The 15,060-nt window shown below is 40.2% G+C and overlaps 1 protein-coding gene across 4 annotated transcripts in view; it reads left to right on the top strand.

Moving 5' to 3' along the window:
- LOC138750405 (contactin-associated protein-like 2) overlaps positions 1-15,060 on the top strand; it is a 2,015,431-nt gene that overhangs the window by 1,820,933 nt on the left and 179,438 nt on the right. For all 4 annotated transcript variants that reach the window (XR_011349326.1, XM_069912458.1, XM_069912468.1 and 1 more), the window contains exon 17: positions 12,005-12,223. Coding sequence is in view for 3 of the 4 variants with exons in the window: in XM_069912458.1 (XP_069768559.1) it covers positions 12,005-12,223 (219 nt within the window). In the remaining variant the exon portion in view is untranslated. The remainder of the gene's footprint in view (positions 1-12,004; positions 12,224-15,060) is intronic.

Genomic DNA, 15,060 nt, shown 5'->3' with positions numbered 1-15,060 from the left:
GTAATCGAAACAAGCAATCCAGTGGTTGAAACTTTCTCTGGCCCTTGGGGCAGACTGGTCGATTATCAGCCGCTCTGGCTTGACGGCTGCATCCATTTCTGCTAATAGTGGTATGACATTCTCTGACTTCCAATCCACTGGGACCTACCCAGAGTCCAGAGAAATTTGGTAAATTATCACCAGAAAGCCTCGACTATAATTTCTGTCATTTCTTTCAGTTCCATGAGATGCATTCCATCAGGACCAGGGTGCTTATCTACATATTTTTGGACCTTCACATTTTCTGACACTATCACACCTCTTTGGTGTTAGTCATCCATAACATCTGTCTTTGGCATGTTCATTGTGTCTTTCACCTTGAAGACTCAGCCATTTCTTCATTTCTGAAGTGCCGGTTGATGAAGTAGACAAAGACGATGTGGTCAAACAATAATCATGGCTTTTATTAGCAGAAACTCATGGTACAATAATGAAAGACAATAGGTGCACAGTAGAGATAATGCACAGCCAATGTTAGTACAGCAAGGCACGCCAGAGGGGAGACAGGCAGCTTGGCAGACATTCACCACAATTTCCCTATATCAATTCCCTCTTTTCATCTTCCAAGGAACCAACTTTCAAATTAGCCACCCTTTTTCACTTAATATAATTATAAAAACTATTACTGTCCATTTTTATATTTTATGCTAATATTTTCTCCTAGTCTACCTTCCCTCTCCTTATTGCTCACTTTGTGGTTCTTTATTATTTTTTAAGTTTTCCCCACCTTCTACTTTCCCACTGCTCTTGGCCACTTTTTACGCATGAGCTTTTAGTTTGATGCCTTCCTTTATTTCTGCCATATTTCTGCTGGTACATCAATTATTATCATGGGTTCCTTTGAGTGAACAGGGGGGTGTAAGATCTAAGGAGCAAATTGTTGAATCCATTTGGGTAGAGATTAGATGTACAGCTTGGTAACAGGCCATTTTGGTCCATGGGTCCATGCCACCCAATTTATACTCAATTTATCTACATCCCTAGTACGTTTTGAGGCCTCGGGGAATATCCACGCAGACACGATGAGAATGAGCAAACTCCTTACACACAGACTATATGCAGGGATGGTTGATCTCATCTTTAACTAAGATTGCTACCTCACCACCTTTACCTTCTTTACTGTCCTTCCTTAATACCTGATATCCTTGGATATTTAATTGTCATTCCTCTCAACCCTACAACCACATTTCTGTAATGGCCACTAAATCATACCCCTTTGTACGGATTTATGCCACAAGTTCACTGACCTTATTTTGAATACTCAGGCATTTCAAGAATTTACTTCGTATCACAAGTGCACATCTTCCAACAATACAGTGCTCTCAAATAGAGATCTTTTTGTCACCCTAGACATTTTTTACATTATTGAAATGTCGGTTTTTCATGCACCAACTGCAAATATCAATGTTTATCTCTCCATTTATATTTTGGTCTTGCCACATTGTGGTAACTTAGTGCATGCTGCAGTATTGTGGTTGATCAGGGAAAGAGAGAGACCGGTTGAGGGAGAATTGGAGAAGTCAATATTGATGCTACTCAGCTGGAGACTGCTTTCTGTGGATGCTGCATGACCTGCTGATTTTTTTGTGCATTTTTGTGTTCTGTATCAAACTCTAGTATCTGCAGATTGTCTTGTTTACCTCCATGGATCAGTAGCAAGGATAACTATAGTGATAGAGTGTTACCACCAGGAGGAGTTGGAGATGGAATGTGTAACATCTGGGGAATGTTACATCTTGGGTAGATTCAAGATGGATGCCTCCACATGAGTTCTGCCATGTGTATGTTCTGTCCTTAGTGCTGTTTGCTTAGTTAATAAATCTAGTTGTTTTAAAAAGAATTCAACAATGCAAGAGGAGGCCAGAACTGCTGGTTTTTTTTTTGGCCAGGGATAAGTGCTGACATTGACAGGATGGTTTCAAGCTGTGAGACCTGCTTGAAATATCACTCAAAGGAACCCATGATAATAATTGATGTACCAGCAGAAACATGGCAGAAAGTTGGGACTGATTTGTTCCACCTGGATGGAAAGAATTACATGTGACTTCAAGTCCTCTGCATCCACAGTCAAATGGTAAAGTAGGGAAAAGAGTTCACATAGTTAAACAGTTGCTCAAGAAAGCATTAGACAGTAGCTCCAATCTGTATCTAGCTCTATTAATTTACAGAGCTTTGCCACTTGAACATGGCATGTCACCCATTGAGTTTCTGATGGGACAGAGACTATGCACCATATTTCTCCATTCTGCAGACCCAAACAAGAACAGGGATATCGAAGATGTCGAGTGGAAAGGAAAGCATCTGCAATGGAGATAAAAAGCAAACTATGACATGTCAGCAAGAAGCTTAGGGCCACTGGTACAACATGACACAGTGGGTCTCAGAGATTCTAACAGTTGGAACTAAAAGGCCACTGTTCTGTAGGAAGTAAATCCAAGATCCATCAGAACAGAGGATGGTCAGAAACTGAGAAGAAATCGAAAGAGCCTGCTGAACACACAAGAGACTCTGCAGGGAACAGACAAATGCAGAAGATCCAGCCTGCACAGCAACAGAGGACATACCACCAGTGCTAGACAGTAGTGGATCATCAGAACCCACACAAGCACCTGTGTTATTCTCTAGAAGAGTGGATTTCCTTGAATTCAAATCAAAAAAGAATACTAGCTTTTACTTCATTGCTGGACAGATGAACAATTTTGATGGAAAGACAGCATAGCACCAATTCATATGCAATATTACAGGATGTTGTGTCTTGCTTGAGTTTTGGAGAAAATTAAATATAATGTTAAAGAAATCAAGGTTGAATGGGGCCCATTAATGGACTATTATCATAATTTGATTACTTAGGCAGGGGTGATCTTGAAGTTTTCTATCCGATGTCTAAGAGTTGATACTTGATTCTTTACATTTTATTTCCTCATGACCGCATTTAGTGGAGGGATTAGATTAATATGTTTTTTTTTTTTTGTTCTTATTTTTTTCGACAACTAGATGAGATTGGTCTATTTAGATAATCACAATGTATATCTCAATATTAGATTATGTGGTGAAATTTTCCTTAGGATATTTCACTTTTTAAAGAATTATATAAGACAGTATATAATTTATATAGGATTCATATTCTGTATTGCATTATATAGCAGCTATATAAATAATTTATATATGAACAATATATACACGTAATATTTCTCTTTCAAATTAATAAAAAAATATTTTAAAAAGAAAGAAGATCCGTACGCATTATCAAAGCACCTGACAGACTCAATCTCTAAAAGAAAAGGAACTGTATGCTTAAAATGTTTATCCTGCTGTTGTTTGTGTTTACCTTGGTGTTGACTTTAATTTAAATGAATATTGTATTAGTGCATCATGTTGTTAGATTAAACATCTCAAGGAAAGGGGATGTAATTATAGTGATCCTCCTGATCACTAGAGGGAGTTGGACCTAGTTTGTTGCAGCTTGGGTAGATTCAAGATGATGCCTCAATGCAGTCCTGAGTGAGTTATTTTGCTCATAAAGTTTAGTTGTTTTAAAAGAACCCAAGTTTCTTCATTACAATAAAAGAAATATCACAGTTGCTATTGTGATGTTTCTTTTATTACAATAAAAAGACGGGTTCGTTTGTAAACAACTAGATTTAATAACTAAGCAAACAGCACTAAGGACTGAACATGCACATGCCAGACCTCGTATGGAGACTTCCATCTTGAATCTATCCAAGATGCAACAGCATTCCCAAGATGCAACATCATTCCCAAGATGCTACACACTCCATCTCAAACTCCTCCAGATGGTAGCACTCTATCAATACATTCCCTTTCCTTAAGATGTTTAATCAAACAACTTTCTGCCACATTTCTGTTATTATCAGGTCTCATAGTTTGAAACCATCCTGCCAACATCAGCATTTATCCTTGGCCAATAAACAGCATTTCTAGCCTTCCTTTTGTAGAAGCCCTTTGACAACACTCAGCTCAGTTCTGATGTTGTTGTGTGGCTGATATTCACCTCTAGGCCATTCTTCATTCAGATTCCTAATAACTTTCTGTAGAACTGTGTCCTTTTGTGTTTCAGCTACTGTCAGCTTGGAGTTCATGTTAGATATGGAAAGAGATGTAGTGATCAGATTCACATGGAGATTCACATCTGTCTCTGTGGAACTCTCATTGTCTGTTTCATTCTGCATCGTTGCCCTGGATAATGCATCAGCTAACACAATAAAGCCGCTTTCAGATGCTCGGACGCACATAATGTGCCGGCAGATGTGGCTGGGGGAGTGCAGCTGGGACGTTCAGGTGGCTGCGGAGAAGACGCCTTTCTGTCTCCTGAACGTGCCAGCTGAAGAGCCGCATCCGAGCGAACATAGCTCCTGTGGACTGTGGCTGTAGTCCCACTGCTGCTTTTGGGTGCAATGGTGGATTCTCAGAGCCAGAGATTATACCTACAGGAGGAGGGTTAGATAAGTGCTCCTCCTACCCGGGTTCTCCACTTTCAGGTGGTCTCCCGACAGCCGCATATGGGTAGAATATGCAGCTTTACATCGAGGTATATTGGCCACCTGAAAGTGCCTTAAGTTTCCATGGTGTGTACACGATTCTTGGTGACATTTCACTGAGATTTTTCTTGATTATTGCTATTAATGGTTTGTGATATGTCTCTGCCATGATGTTGGTAGACCATACACATACCTGTGGAATTTCTCAAGTCCATATACCAGACCTGGACAGTCTTTCTTCATCAGTGGATCTCTACATTCAGATGTTCTCATCGTCCTTGATTTGTATGCTACTGGCCCCCATCATTTCCCATAGTCTGAAGTAGTACAGCACCTATTCCGTGTTTTGAAACATTCGTGGATATTTTTGTCTTTTTGGATGCATTAAAGAATGTCAAAAGCACTGATTCTGTACTTAGAATGGTCTTCAGTCACCCTTATTCTTCCTTGTGGTTGTCTGTCCCCTTGAATTCACATTTGTCCTTTAACAACATTGTTTTGGAAGACAGGTTTGGTATGAATTTACCAATGAAATTGATAATTTCCAGCACTCTCAATATGACTTTTTTGTCAGTGGGTCTGGGCATCTCTAAAATTGCTTTCAACTTCCTCCTGTCTGGCTCTACACCTGCCTCTGACAGTTTATCTCCTAGAAAGGTAAGTTCCATACATTTGGATGTCTTGTAGCACTTTGATGAGCCTCTCATTGTGTTACTCCTGTGTGGATCCCCACAGGATCATGTCATCCTCGAACACGTGTACCCCATTTATGCCTTCTATGATGTGTCCATTGTCCTGTGGAAATCTTCTGGAGCTGAGGTGTGAGAGAGTATATAGATATGTTTTTGGGAGATAAATTGGGAAAGGTTTGTTAGAGTAGGTCACACACAAACACTTTAAAACAGATCTTATTTCAAATACTGGAGCTCTGTCCCATGCTAGACTTATCGGGGCCTCAGACATTCTGCAAGAGCTTTGAAGAGTGCTCGAGATACTTCACTAATGGATTGTTGTTTACAAAAGGCAATGGATGAAAGAGCATGTCGGAGCCGCTGCTGTCTGGAAGAGTGCTTGCTGTTGTAAGAGGGTCAAGTGGTTTTTCAAGCAGAGAGAGTCAAACAGGTTTTTCTCTCAGAGAGAAAGAGAGAGGGAGAGACACAGAGATCACTTGTACAGTGTTACAGCCAGCAGAAGTAGCTGGGACTGGAACAAGATAAGCTTGCAAGCTCGTAGCATGCCCCATTTTGGAAGATGGTCTGGTCAAAGCCTTTGTGGTTCATGCAAGAGGAGAGGACTGGCTGTCTAATGTTTCACTTGGAATAAAGGAAACAAAATGGAACTCTGCGGTGACCTGAAAGAAAGTGGTTATCATCTGGAGAACCCTGATGGAGCAAGTTTCATCAGCAAGACACTCAAGTAGCTGATGGAAGTATGTCAGTGGTGGATGTCCTGGAACAACACATATCTCTCCCTGAAAAGCAACAAGAACTTTACTGAGCTGTAACCATTTACCTTTCAAGCACTAAAGCCTGGTGAACTTTATAAATGTTAAATTCTGTGCACAGTATAAGAATTGCCTGCAACCAGTGAACTTGGAGGAATGAGAAGTGAGAATGGACTGTGAACCAAAGAACTTTACTGAATTTACACACACATTACATAGATGCTTATAATTAGAAGGGGGTTAAATTAGGTTAAGTAAATGAATAGAGATAAGTTAAATTGTGATTCTGTTTTCATGTTTAAAGATAATTAAAAGCAGCTTTTGTTTAAGTAGCCATTTATCTTGGTGAATATCTATTGCTTTTGAGTTTTGTGGTCCTCTGGACTTGTAGCAGAGGAAATCCCAAAAGGCATCCTCAGACAGGAGTATCGCCCAAACAGTATGAAATGTCCAGTATTTTGTCGTATCATCATGCAGTTTTATTTGCCAGAAGCCCTGGGATGTATCCAATTTAGTGAAAAAATTTGCACTGGCCACCTCATTTGTCATTTCATCCCTGGTTGGAATCTGATAATATTCCCTCCTTATATTGGCATTCAAATCTTTTAGTTCCATGCACACGTGTTGGTCACCATTCTTTTTTTGACACACCATTGAATTCTCCCATTCTGTTGGTTCCCCCTGTAATGGAGGATTTAGACCAGCTGATACAAGAAGGGATGCAGTTGCATCAGAAGACATAATCTAAATTCCACCATGGGGCCCAGGGATGCATATGAATCAGTAGACATTACACCCCCACCATGAGGCCCAGAGATGCATTTGTCTTTTGTTGGTCGCATACTGTCAGGAGACCTTGAAGATAATTAAATCATTTATTCAAAGAGATAAGATCTGAAGTAAACAACTTTTAGGTAATATAATCCATGGTCCTACTGCTGAAGTTTGAGACTCTCCAAGAGGTGGCAACATCTCTCAGCAAGAAGAAGAACTTCAAGAGTCCAGTTAATGTCCCGGTCGAGGGAGGTAGAGAAGCTGCTACCGGCGCCCCGACAACCTACTACAAGTGTGCAGTCATTGCCTCGCTTCGGCAGTTGGGACCAGTCCAGGCGTTGATAAGTATAATTGGGAAGGGCTTGCATATTGTAGTGTGAATTCAGCTTTAGATTTAGTAATAAAGACTTGTATAAACTGAACTGCTCTCGGTGTGTGTGTGTCTATTTTCTTTTGGTAACTCAAACAGTGTCCAATCTAAAACAAACAAAGTGAGAGGTATAAGTTTAGCCAAGACACCCCAACTTTCTTTATGACCCCTACTGCAGACATTTGGTCAACATCCTGCTTGAACTTCTCTTTTAGTGGCGCCATCTTGGGTCATGTACTATTGGCCATGCGTCCTCCTTTAACTGCATCTTATAGGTGAATGGTAGAATGCCAAATCCCTTGAAAATGTCTGGAAATTGATCCAGTATTTCCTCTTCGCTGCTCCATGCATTGGCACTGTTAATTTTGTATACACTCTTGATTAGGCCTATGTTCTCAAATGCTTTGTCAACAAGAAGTGAGCCATGTCCATCTGGGACTACTGTAAACTGGAAGTGGTGCTCTTTATCTTTAACTTTCAGCTTGAGTTTACATGTACCTTTTGTGTTGATGCTCTGTCCATTGTAAGCTTTAAGTTGTACAGGATTTGCATGGATGTTTGGCTTTATCTTCATTGCCATGATGTCATGCTCACAGATCAAATTGATCTTTGCCCCGATATCCAGGTTGAAAGGAATATTTGTTCCATTTGTATGCAATGACACAGTCCATTTGTCCTGCTTGGCTGTTCATTGTCTGTTGATTTAGATTTCGGGTCTCGACCCATTGAGGCTAAAGGGAAGGGTATGATGCTATGCATATAAAGAGGGAAAGAACCTGGGAGAGTGATCCAGAGATGAAAGGGTATGGGACAGAAGGTGTGAGAGAAGGAGAGACAGGTCATAGAAGAAACAAGCAGCAACAAAAAAGTAAGTACAGGAGTGGGTAAAGAAGAGATGGAAACAATAAAACTCTATGGGGGTGGGGTTATCTAAAATTAGAAGTGGAGTTCCTCCACCAATTCTTTGTTTGCCTAAGATTCCAGCATCTGCAGCTTTTGTGTTTCTCTATCCTCCAGAAGATATTTATTTGGATGATATTTAAGCTGTCCTTTAAAAAAATTATTTGGAATCTTATATAACTGCATTAACAGGCAAACAATCGAAGTCCAATAAATTGTCCAAAAGTCTGTAGTCTCTGGATTGTGTCATCATTTCATGGGAACAGAAAAGCTAAAAATCAAACAATGAGTCTCCAAGGGCTGTCCTACGGTTAGTCTTGTTGTGACCAACTTGCATGGTTGCCTCTGCCATTCTGGGTTTGGGATATAACTGAGATTTAGGTCAGTTTGGGTGTGAAGGGGCCAAAAGAGATACCAGTCAAATGTGGTCATAGGTTGAGGTGAAAGCATAGAGAAGCGGCCAGGACGTGAAGGGGTTGCCTTATGAGGAGAGATTGAGTACCGTATATACTCTTGTAATTGTCAATTGCATGTAAAAGCTGACCCACCCCCCTTTTTTGGACCAAAAATCACATGTTTTCCATATATCCCTTGTAAAAGTTGACCCCCCCCCCCCACCATCTATTTCTGGCTCCAACCATCCGCCCATCCAATGTCTCAACACCCCAACTGCAGATCCTCACCACGGCCACCCACCCATCAGAGCTCCCAATGCCCCAACCACAAACCCTTGCCACGGCCACCCACCTATCTGAGCTCCTGACACCCCGACCATGAACATTTGCCTCAGCCACCTGCCCATCCGATCTCCCTATGCCTTGAATGCAGACTTACCACCTGGTCCGGGCCATCCGAGCTCCCAATGGCTTGAACAATCCAGGTACTTTGGTCAAAAGTAGAATCCGTGTAAAAGTTGACCCCCACCCAAATATGACCTGAAAAATTTGTCCCCAAAACTCAACTATTACATGATATCCTGGGACTACAGATCATAACAGCACAATACAAGCCATTCGATACACAATATTGTGCCGACCTATGTATACCTACTCAACAATCCAAACCTTCCTTACCTTGCACCCATAACCCTTTATTTTCCTTGCATCCATATCCTTGATTAAAATCATTTTAATTGTCCCACCCACCATCCCAGGTAATGCATTCCAGGCATTCACTACTTTCTGTTTTATAAAAACTTACCTCTGACATCACCCCTTAACCTTTTTTCCTTCATCTTAAGCAGATGTCCTCTGTTTTTTGCTCCTGTCACCCTGGGAAAAAAGCTGCTGGCTGCCCACTCTATCTATGTCTCTCATAATCTTGTAGGCCTCTGTTAAGCCATCTCTTGTTTTTCTTACTCCAAAGAGAAGAGCCCCAGGTGTGTTCACCTTGCCTCATCAGACACATTCTCCAATCCAGCCAACATCCTGGTAAATTTCCTCTGTACTCTTTCCAAAGCTTCCACATCCTTCCTGTAATGAGGCAACCATAATTGAGCAACATATTCCAGTACTCATTTATTTGACAATGTTCATTGGATTTAGAAGGAAGGAAGAGGTCTGATCTAGAGGCATATAAAATTGAAAAAGTAATCAATAAGGAGAAGCAGGAGATTGTTTCCACTGGTAGGTGAGACTAAAACCAGGCGTCATCGCCTCAACACTCAAGAGAGTTGATTTAAAGCAGAGATAAGGAAAATCTTCTTACATTACTCTCTGGGAGAATACTCTCTGGGAGAATACGATCTGTGGGAATCCCTGCCCAAGATAGTATTAGAGGTTGCATTATTGAATGTATTTAAGGCATAAATAGATAGATTTTTGAAGAATAGAATTATTAAGGGTTATGGGAACAGGCTGGGAAGTGGAGCTAAGTCCTCTGCCAGACTTGCCATGATCTTTATGAACGGTAGGCCAGCTTCAGTGAGCCTATGTTTTTATGATGGGGGGGGGGGGTGGCGGAGGGAGGAAACTTCTCGAATGCACTTGGTAAATTGTTATTTTTAAAGAATGCGATTAAATAAATCATAACTATGAAATGAGCCAGCATTCAACTGAGAATCCAAAGTATTTTAATGCACAATGTTGCCTTACCAATCCTCTTCATTCTATCCTGTAAAACAAGATTGCATTTTCCTATGCAAAATGTTCACATGTTTTTTTTTCCCACAGCAAAGTAATTCCAGAATCTTCCACCCACCCACCCACCCCCCGACAGCCACCACCCCCCCACCCCTCCCCCCCACTAATTAGGCCACACTCATTTTGATGTAGAAACCAAAAGGACAGTGCATCTCCTTGCCCCAGAGCAGAAAGAGACAGCACTAATTGAAATGTTATGTTCGGCAGTTTGTTATATTGTGTGTAAAATTTATAAATTGTGGTTTGATCCTCTTGTGTTGGTCTGAACAAACCCTTGAATGATTAGGTAGTTTGAACACACCGGGCGAAGTATTTATTAACTGATAACATTTATGTGAATATCAATGCAAATCATTGCTGATGTTTGTTGTTATAAGAAAATAATGAATCTGGAAGATTTCAAGTGATAACATCATGTTAACCAAAATACAGGGTGAACAAATTAGTTGCATCATAGAACAAATTCTGGTGGTTCGGCATGACTCAAATTTCAGGGAGATGCATTTGAATATGTTTCAGAATTATAAGACAGAAGGTGTATCATCAGATGAGCAAATCTGTCCATTTTTTGTCTGATTTGACATGTGGGCAAATTAGCAAATTACCACAGAGGTGAATGTCATCTTTCAATGATTGGTAATGTAATTATCACTTTCCCCATGGGAAGTTGAAATTTAGAGTCCCTCAGACATCTTCATCATCTTCCTGTGTGCTTGTGACAAGATACTGAAATTACTGAGATTTTTCTCAATATAATTTTTAGAAATTCTTTGAGAAAGGATTTTTATTTATGACCTGCTCAGCCTGACCAAAAAAAATCACGGCATTTTGATTTTTGAACATGCATTATTTTTAAGAACACAGCAAGATTTTAAGATCGTTCAACTGCTGAAAGTGATCAAAGTAATTAAGTGAATGCCCAGGGCCAGAGAACGCACCCACAACTGAGAAGGAGAAGCCAGGGAGAAGGCCCTACAGGATAGAAGAGCTGCACAGGGCTCAGTGGCCAAAGGCCTTGCACCAGGCTGCATGCAGTCTACTGGTGACTGGCTCGTGGTAATCAGGTAATGAGACTGGGTTTTATGAGGGTGTCAACTGTGAGCAGGGCTCCAGAAAAGCCAATATCCTAATCGAATCAGGAACTCAGAACCAGGCGTTGAGGAAGGTGACCTGGAGGCAAAATTCACTGAAGGAACAACTGAGAGGCCCATGTGGCTAAGGAGGTTACAGGAGCACAAGGAGACAGTGACGTCGGAGGAGGTGGCAAGATCCACCGGCACTTGGTGTGTGAAGGAACTCTCTTTTGTTTTTCTTTCTCTTGGTATGGGTGCTGAACTAGCGGTGTCTCTTTATGGGCAAACAGTGGATTCTACTGGCATTATCCCCATTTCGAGTATGAAAATGATCTCTCTCTCCCCCTCTCTCTCTCTCTCTCTCACACACACAGACACACACACACAAACACACACACACAGACACACACACACACACACACACACACACACTCTCTCTCTCTCTCTCTCTCTCTCTCTCTCTCTCTCTCTCTCATCACCTCTCCCTTTCTCTAACTACCCCTCTCTCTCACCATCTCTCTGTCACCAACTCTCTAATTCCCCCAACTGCAATCAGAACCTGTGTACTCCAGATTTTGTCATACAAGTTCTTTGAACATGTTACTCTGCAGTGACTGTTTACGTAACTAGCCATTTCAGGCTTTTAGCAACTTCTTGGGTGTCAATCCTTCTCAATCATGCTTACATTTTATCCTCCCCACTCCTCACTCTCACCTTTTTAATATGAGATATAAACTAAAAAAAAGTTATAATTTTATTTTCAGCACCAACTGATGTGGCATTTTCATTTGACGTGGGGAATGGCCCAGTGGAACTTCGAGTGAGATCGCTGAATCCATTGAATGATGACCAGTGGCATCGAGTGATTGCTGAGCGCAATGTAAAAGAAGCAAGCCTTCAGGTAGATCTACTCCGCAGAGACTTCAGGAAAGCTCCAACCCAGGGTCACACTCGGCTAGAACTCTACAGCCAACTATATGTGGGTAAGAAATTAACTATTGCTTAATGTTTCAAAGCTCTTGGGGTACTTGTTTCAACTACTTAGATGCTTTGATAGAATGTTGAACAAATCTGAAAAATAAATGGTAATATCGAAGTCTGTTGCTTCAGTCAATACATAAAAATAAGGAACTATACAAAATACCTCAATCATCTCATGAATAAATAATTTACATTCTTGGGAATCAAAAGATATAGGGAAAGTGGAGCTGGTATAAAAGATCAGCCATGACCTAATCGAATGGCTAAATAGACTGTAGTGGACAAATGGCCTGATTCATTCATTTACTTCATATGTTTCCTGAATGTGTCATCCATAGCATCTTTATTAAAATACCTATCTAGGTGAAGCAGCTTGGAAAAATTTTAAGTGCAGTAAATGGGGAAACAAGATAAATGTGGTTCAGTAAAATTCCCGGTATCTGAATTCAAGCAACCAACTGGCAAAGTAAAATTGAGGAAATAAATGAATGAATAAATATTAAAATAAATTTAAAAATTAAATTGGAAAAGTGCAGGTAACATACAAATCTGTGGTGAAGATGGGAGCAAATATTCAGGCAGCAGAGCACCCCGGTCGTGCTCTGCCCACATCAGCTGTTTGAATAAAATTTCAATAAAGTTTGTTTGAATAAAATGGTGCTACCCAGGATGAAGAGCCGATCGATGCCGTTCACTGCTGGGGCAAAGTGTCTCCCTATCCCTGGTTAGTAAGACATTGTCTTCTTTATTAGGATATTCTTAAGTATAAGTATATTTGTTCAATGTTATCTGTAAACTTGTGGGAGGGGTTTAATTGAGATGGAGGCATATTTAAAAGGTAGTGCAATGCTGTTAAAGTTCCAGCGGGCAGGTCTTGAATTTAAATTAAAATTTTTATGATACAGGAATGACCTGATTGAAGTAAAATTTACATATGTAAGGATTACAATTCTGATTTTTTTTCAAATTACTTGACATTTTGCACTTTTTTTGTCTTTTAAACATTTTATTCTCAATGCAGGTGTAATAGGCATTGTAAGATTGTGTCTCAGTCAACCGGTAAATTTGCATATTGGGCATCCACAATCCCCGTAGGTGCCAGATGCTGTAGATTTTACTGTATGACTGTGGTTGACCTAGGTCAGCACAACATCATGGGCTGAAGGGCCCGGACTGTGCTATAATGTTCTATGTTCGACTGAGAAACTTTTGATTATTTATGGCAGTGCTTAACAAAACTTAACTTTCTGTGCCTAGACAGTAACTTGTAAAGTCACACACCCTTTATAGAATGTATCAGATTTTCCTTTCCATTAGTTTAATTCTTGGACACACTGTATTTTGGATTAATGTAATTTGGGCGTAATAATTTCATCCAACACTAGCATGTTAGAAGTCAAAAACCCCTAACTGTTTCAGCTTACTGCCTTTCTAATTCTCACAGGTGTGTCATAAAATGGCCACAAATTAGGCTGGGCCTTTCAAATTCTGATCCAGAGTTATCTGCAGATATGAAGGCTGAGCCTCCAAAAACAGTAAAAGTTTTATGATTCACTTTAATATTTCTCTAGTTGGTTGTACATCTGTTTGAAGCTGGAAACTTAACAGTTAAATGCTACCAAAGAATATTGGCAATTATCATCAGTCTCTGTGCTTTCATTAATTTTAATGTTAGATGTTCCTCCATCTTAATGGCTGAATGGTTACAGACAATGTAAATTAAGTGTTAGGTAGTTTTTCTTTATAATAAAACTGTTTTAATGTTTGATCACCAGTAGCGATCCATCATTTGTAACTACCATCATTAATTGACCGAGACAAGGTTAGAGTAAAAAAATGGATGGGACTTCTGACTAAACATTGATTGAGGACCATAATTATTACTAATTGATTCAGTTTTGATAGACACTTACACCTTAAGGCTTTACTGAAAGAATGCTATGTCGATTCAGTATTCTATTTGATAGAAATAGAAAGATTAAAACATGAAATTAAATACATTGTCATATTTATATTTAAATTTTTGTCATAAAACATGAAAATGCATCAGATAAGATGAGAAATTGCAATGTGAAGTACACTTTAACAGAAGGTAGAGTGTTCTTTAACAGAGCAACAGCAAGTACAAAATAATCATGAGTTTTAAGTCAATAATTTAAAATAATTCCATTCTTTCAAATTAAAATTCCAGCATCTACATGTAAAGAGTTAAATACCCAAATGAAGTATAAAAACAGTAGGCAATATTTTACAATTCATCACTATTACTTTCTGGATACACTGGTTTGCCTACCTTTTAGTTTGAAATGGCAGCATTTCACCTTCCATGCCAGGAGCTCATGATTATCATAGCTGCAGAAAGGGAGGACATTGTGGGGGAGGGGGGGTTGGTGGTGTGGATGAAGTCAGGAACAAGAAGGGAGTGATCACAGCCCTGGGAGTAGTCTATAGCCCCTCAAATAGCCTTCAGGGCACTGAGGAGCAGATAAGTAGGCAGATTTCAGTAAGCTGCAGAATTAACAGGATTGTTGTCGTCGGAGAATTCAACTACCCAAATATTGACCAGCACCTCCTTACTTAAAGGGGTACAGATGGGGAAGAATTTGTCAGGTGTGTCCAAGAAGGATTCCTAACATGGTATGTGGAGATTGACTAGAGGAGAAGCCATATCACATCTAGTACTGGGTAATGAACCTGGTCAGGTTGCAGACCTCTCGGTGGGAGAACATTTTGGTGAAAGTGAGCACAACTCCTGACTATCCCCCCATGACCACCCATAAATTGGAGGAACAACTCCAGATTTTCAATTTGGCACTCTCCAGCCAGATGGCATTAGCAT

This window comes from Narcine bancroftii, chromosome 1 (assembly GCF_036971445.1).
Source record: "Narcine bancroftii isolate sNarBan1 chromosome 1, sNarBan1.hap1, whole genome shotgun sequence".
NCBI lineage: Eukaryota > Metazoa > Chordata > Chondrichthyes > Torpediniformes > Narcinidae > Narcine > Narcine bancroftii.
This window is presented reverse-complemented; position numbering and strand designations above follow the sequence as displayed.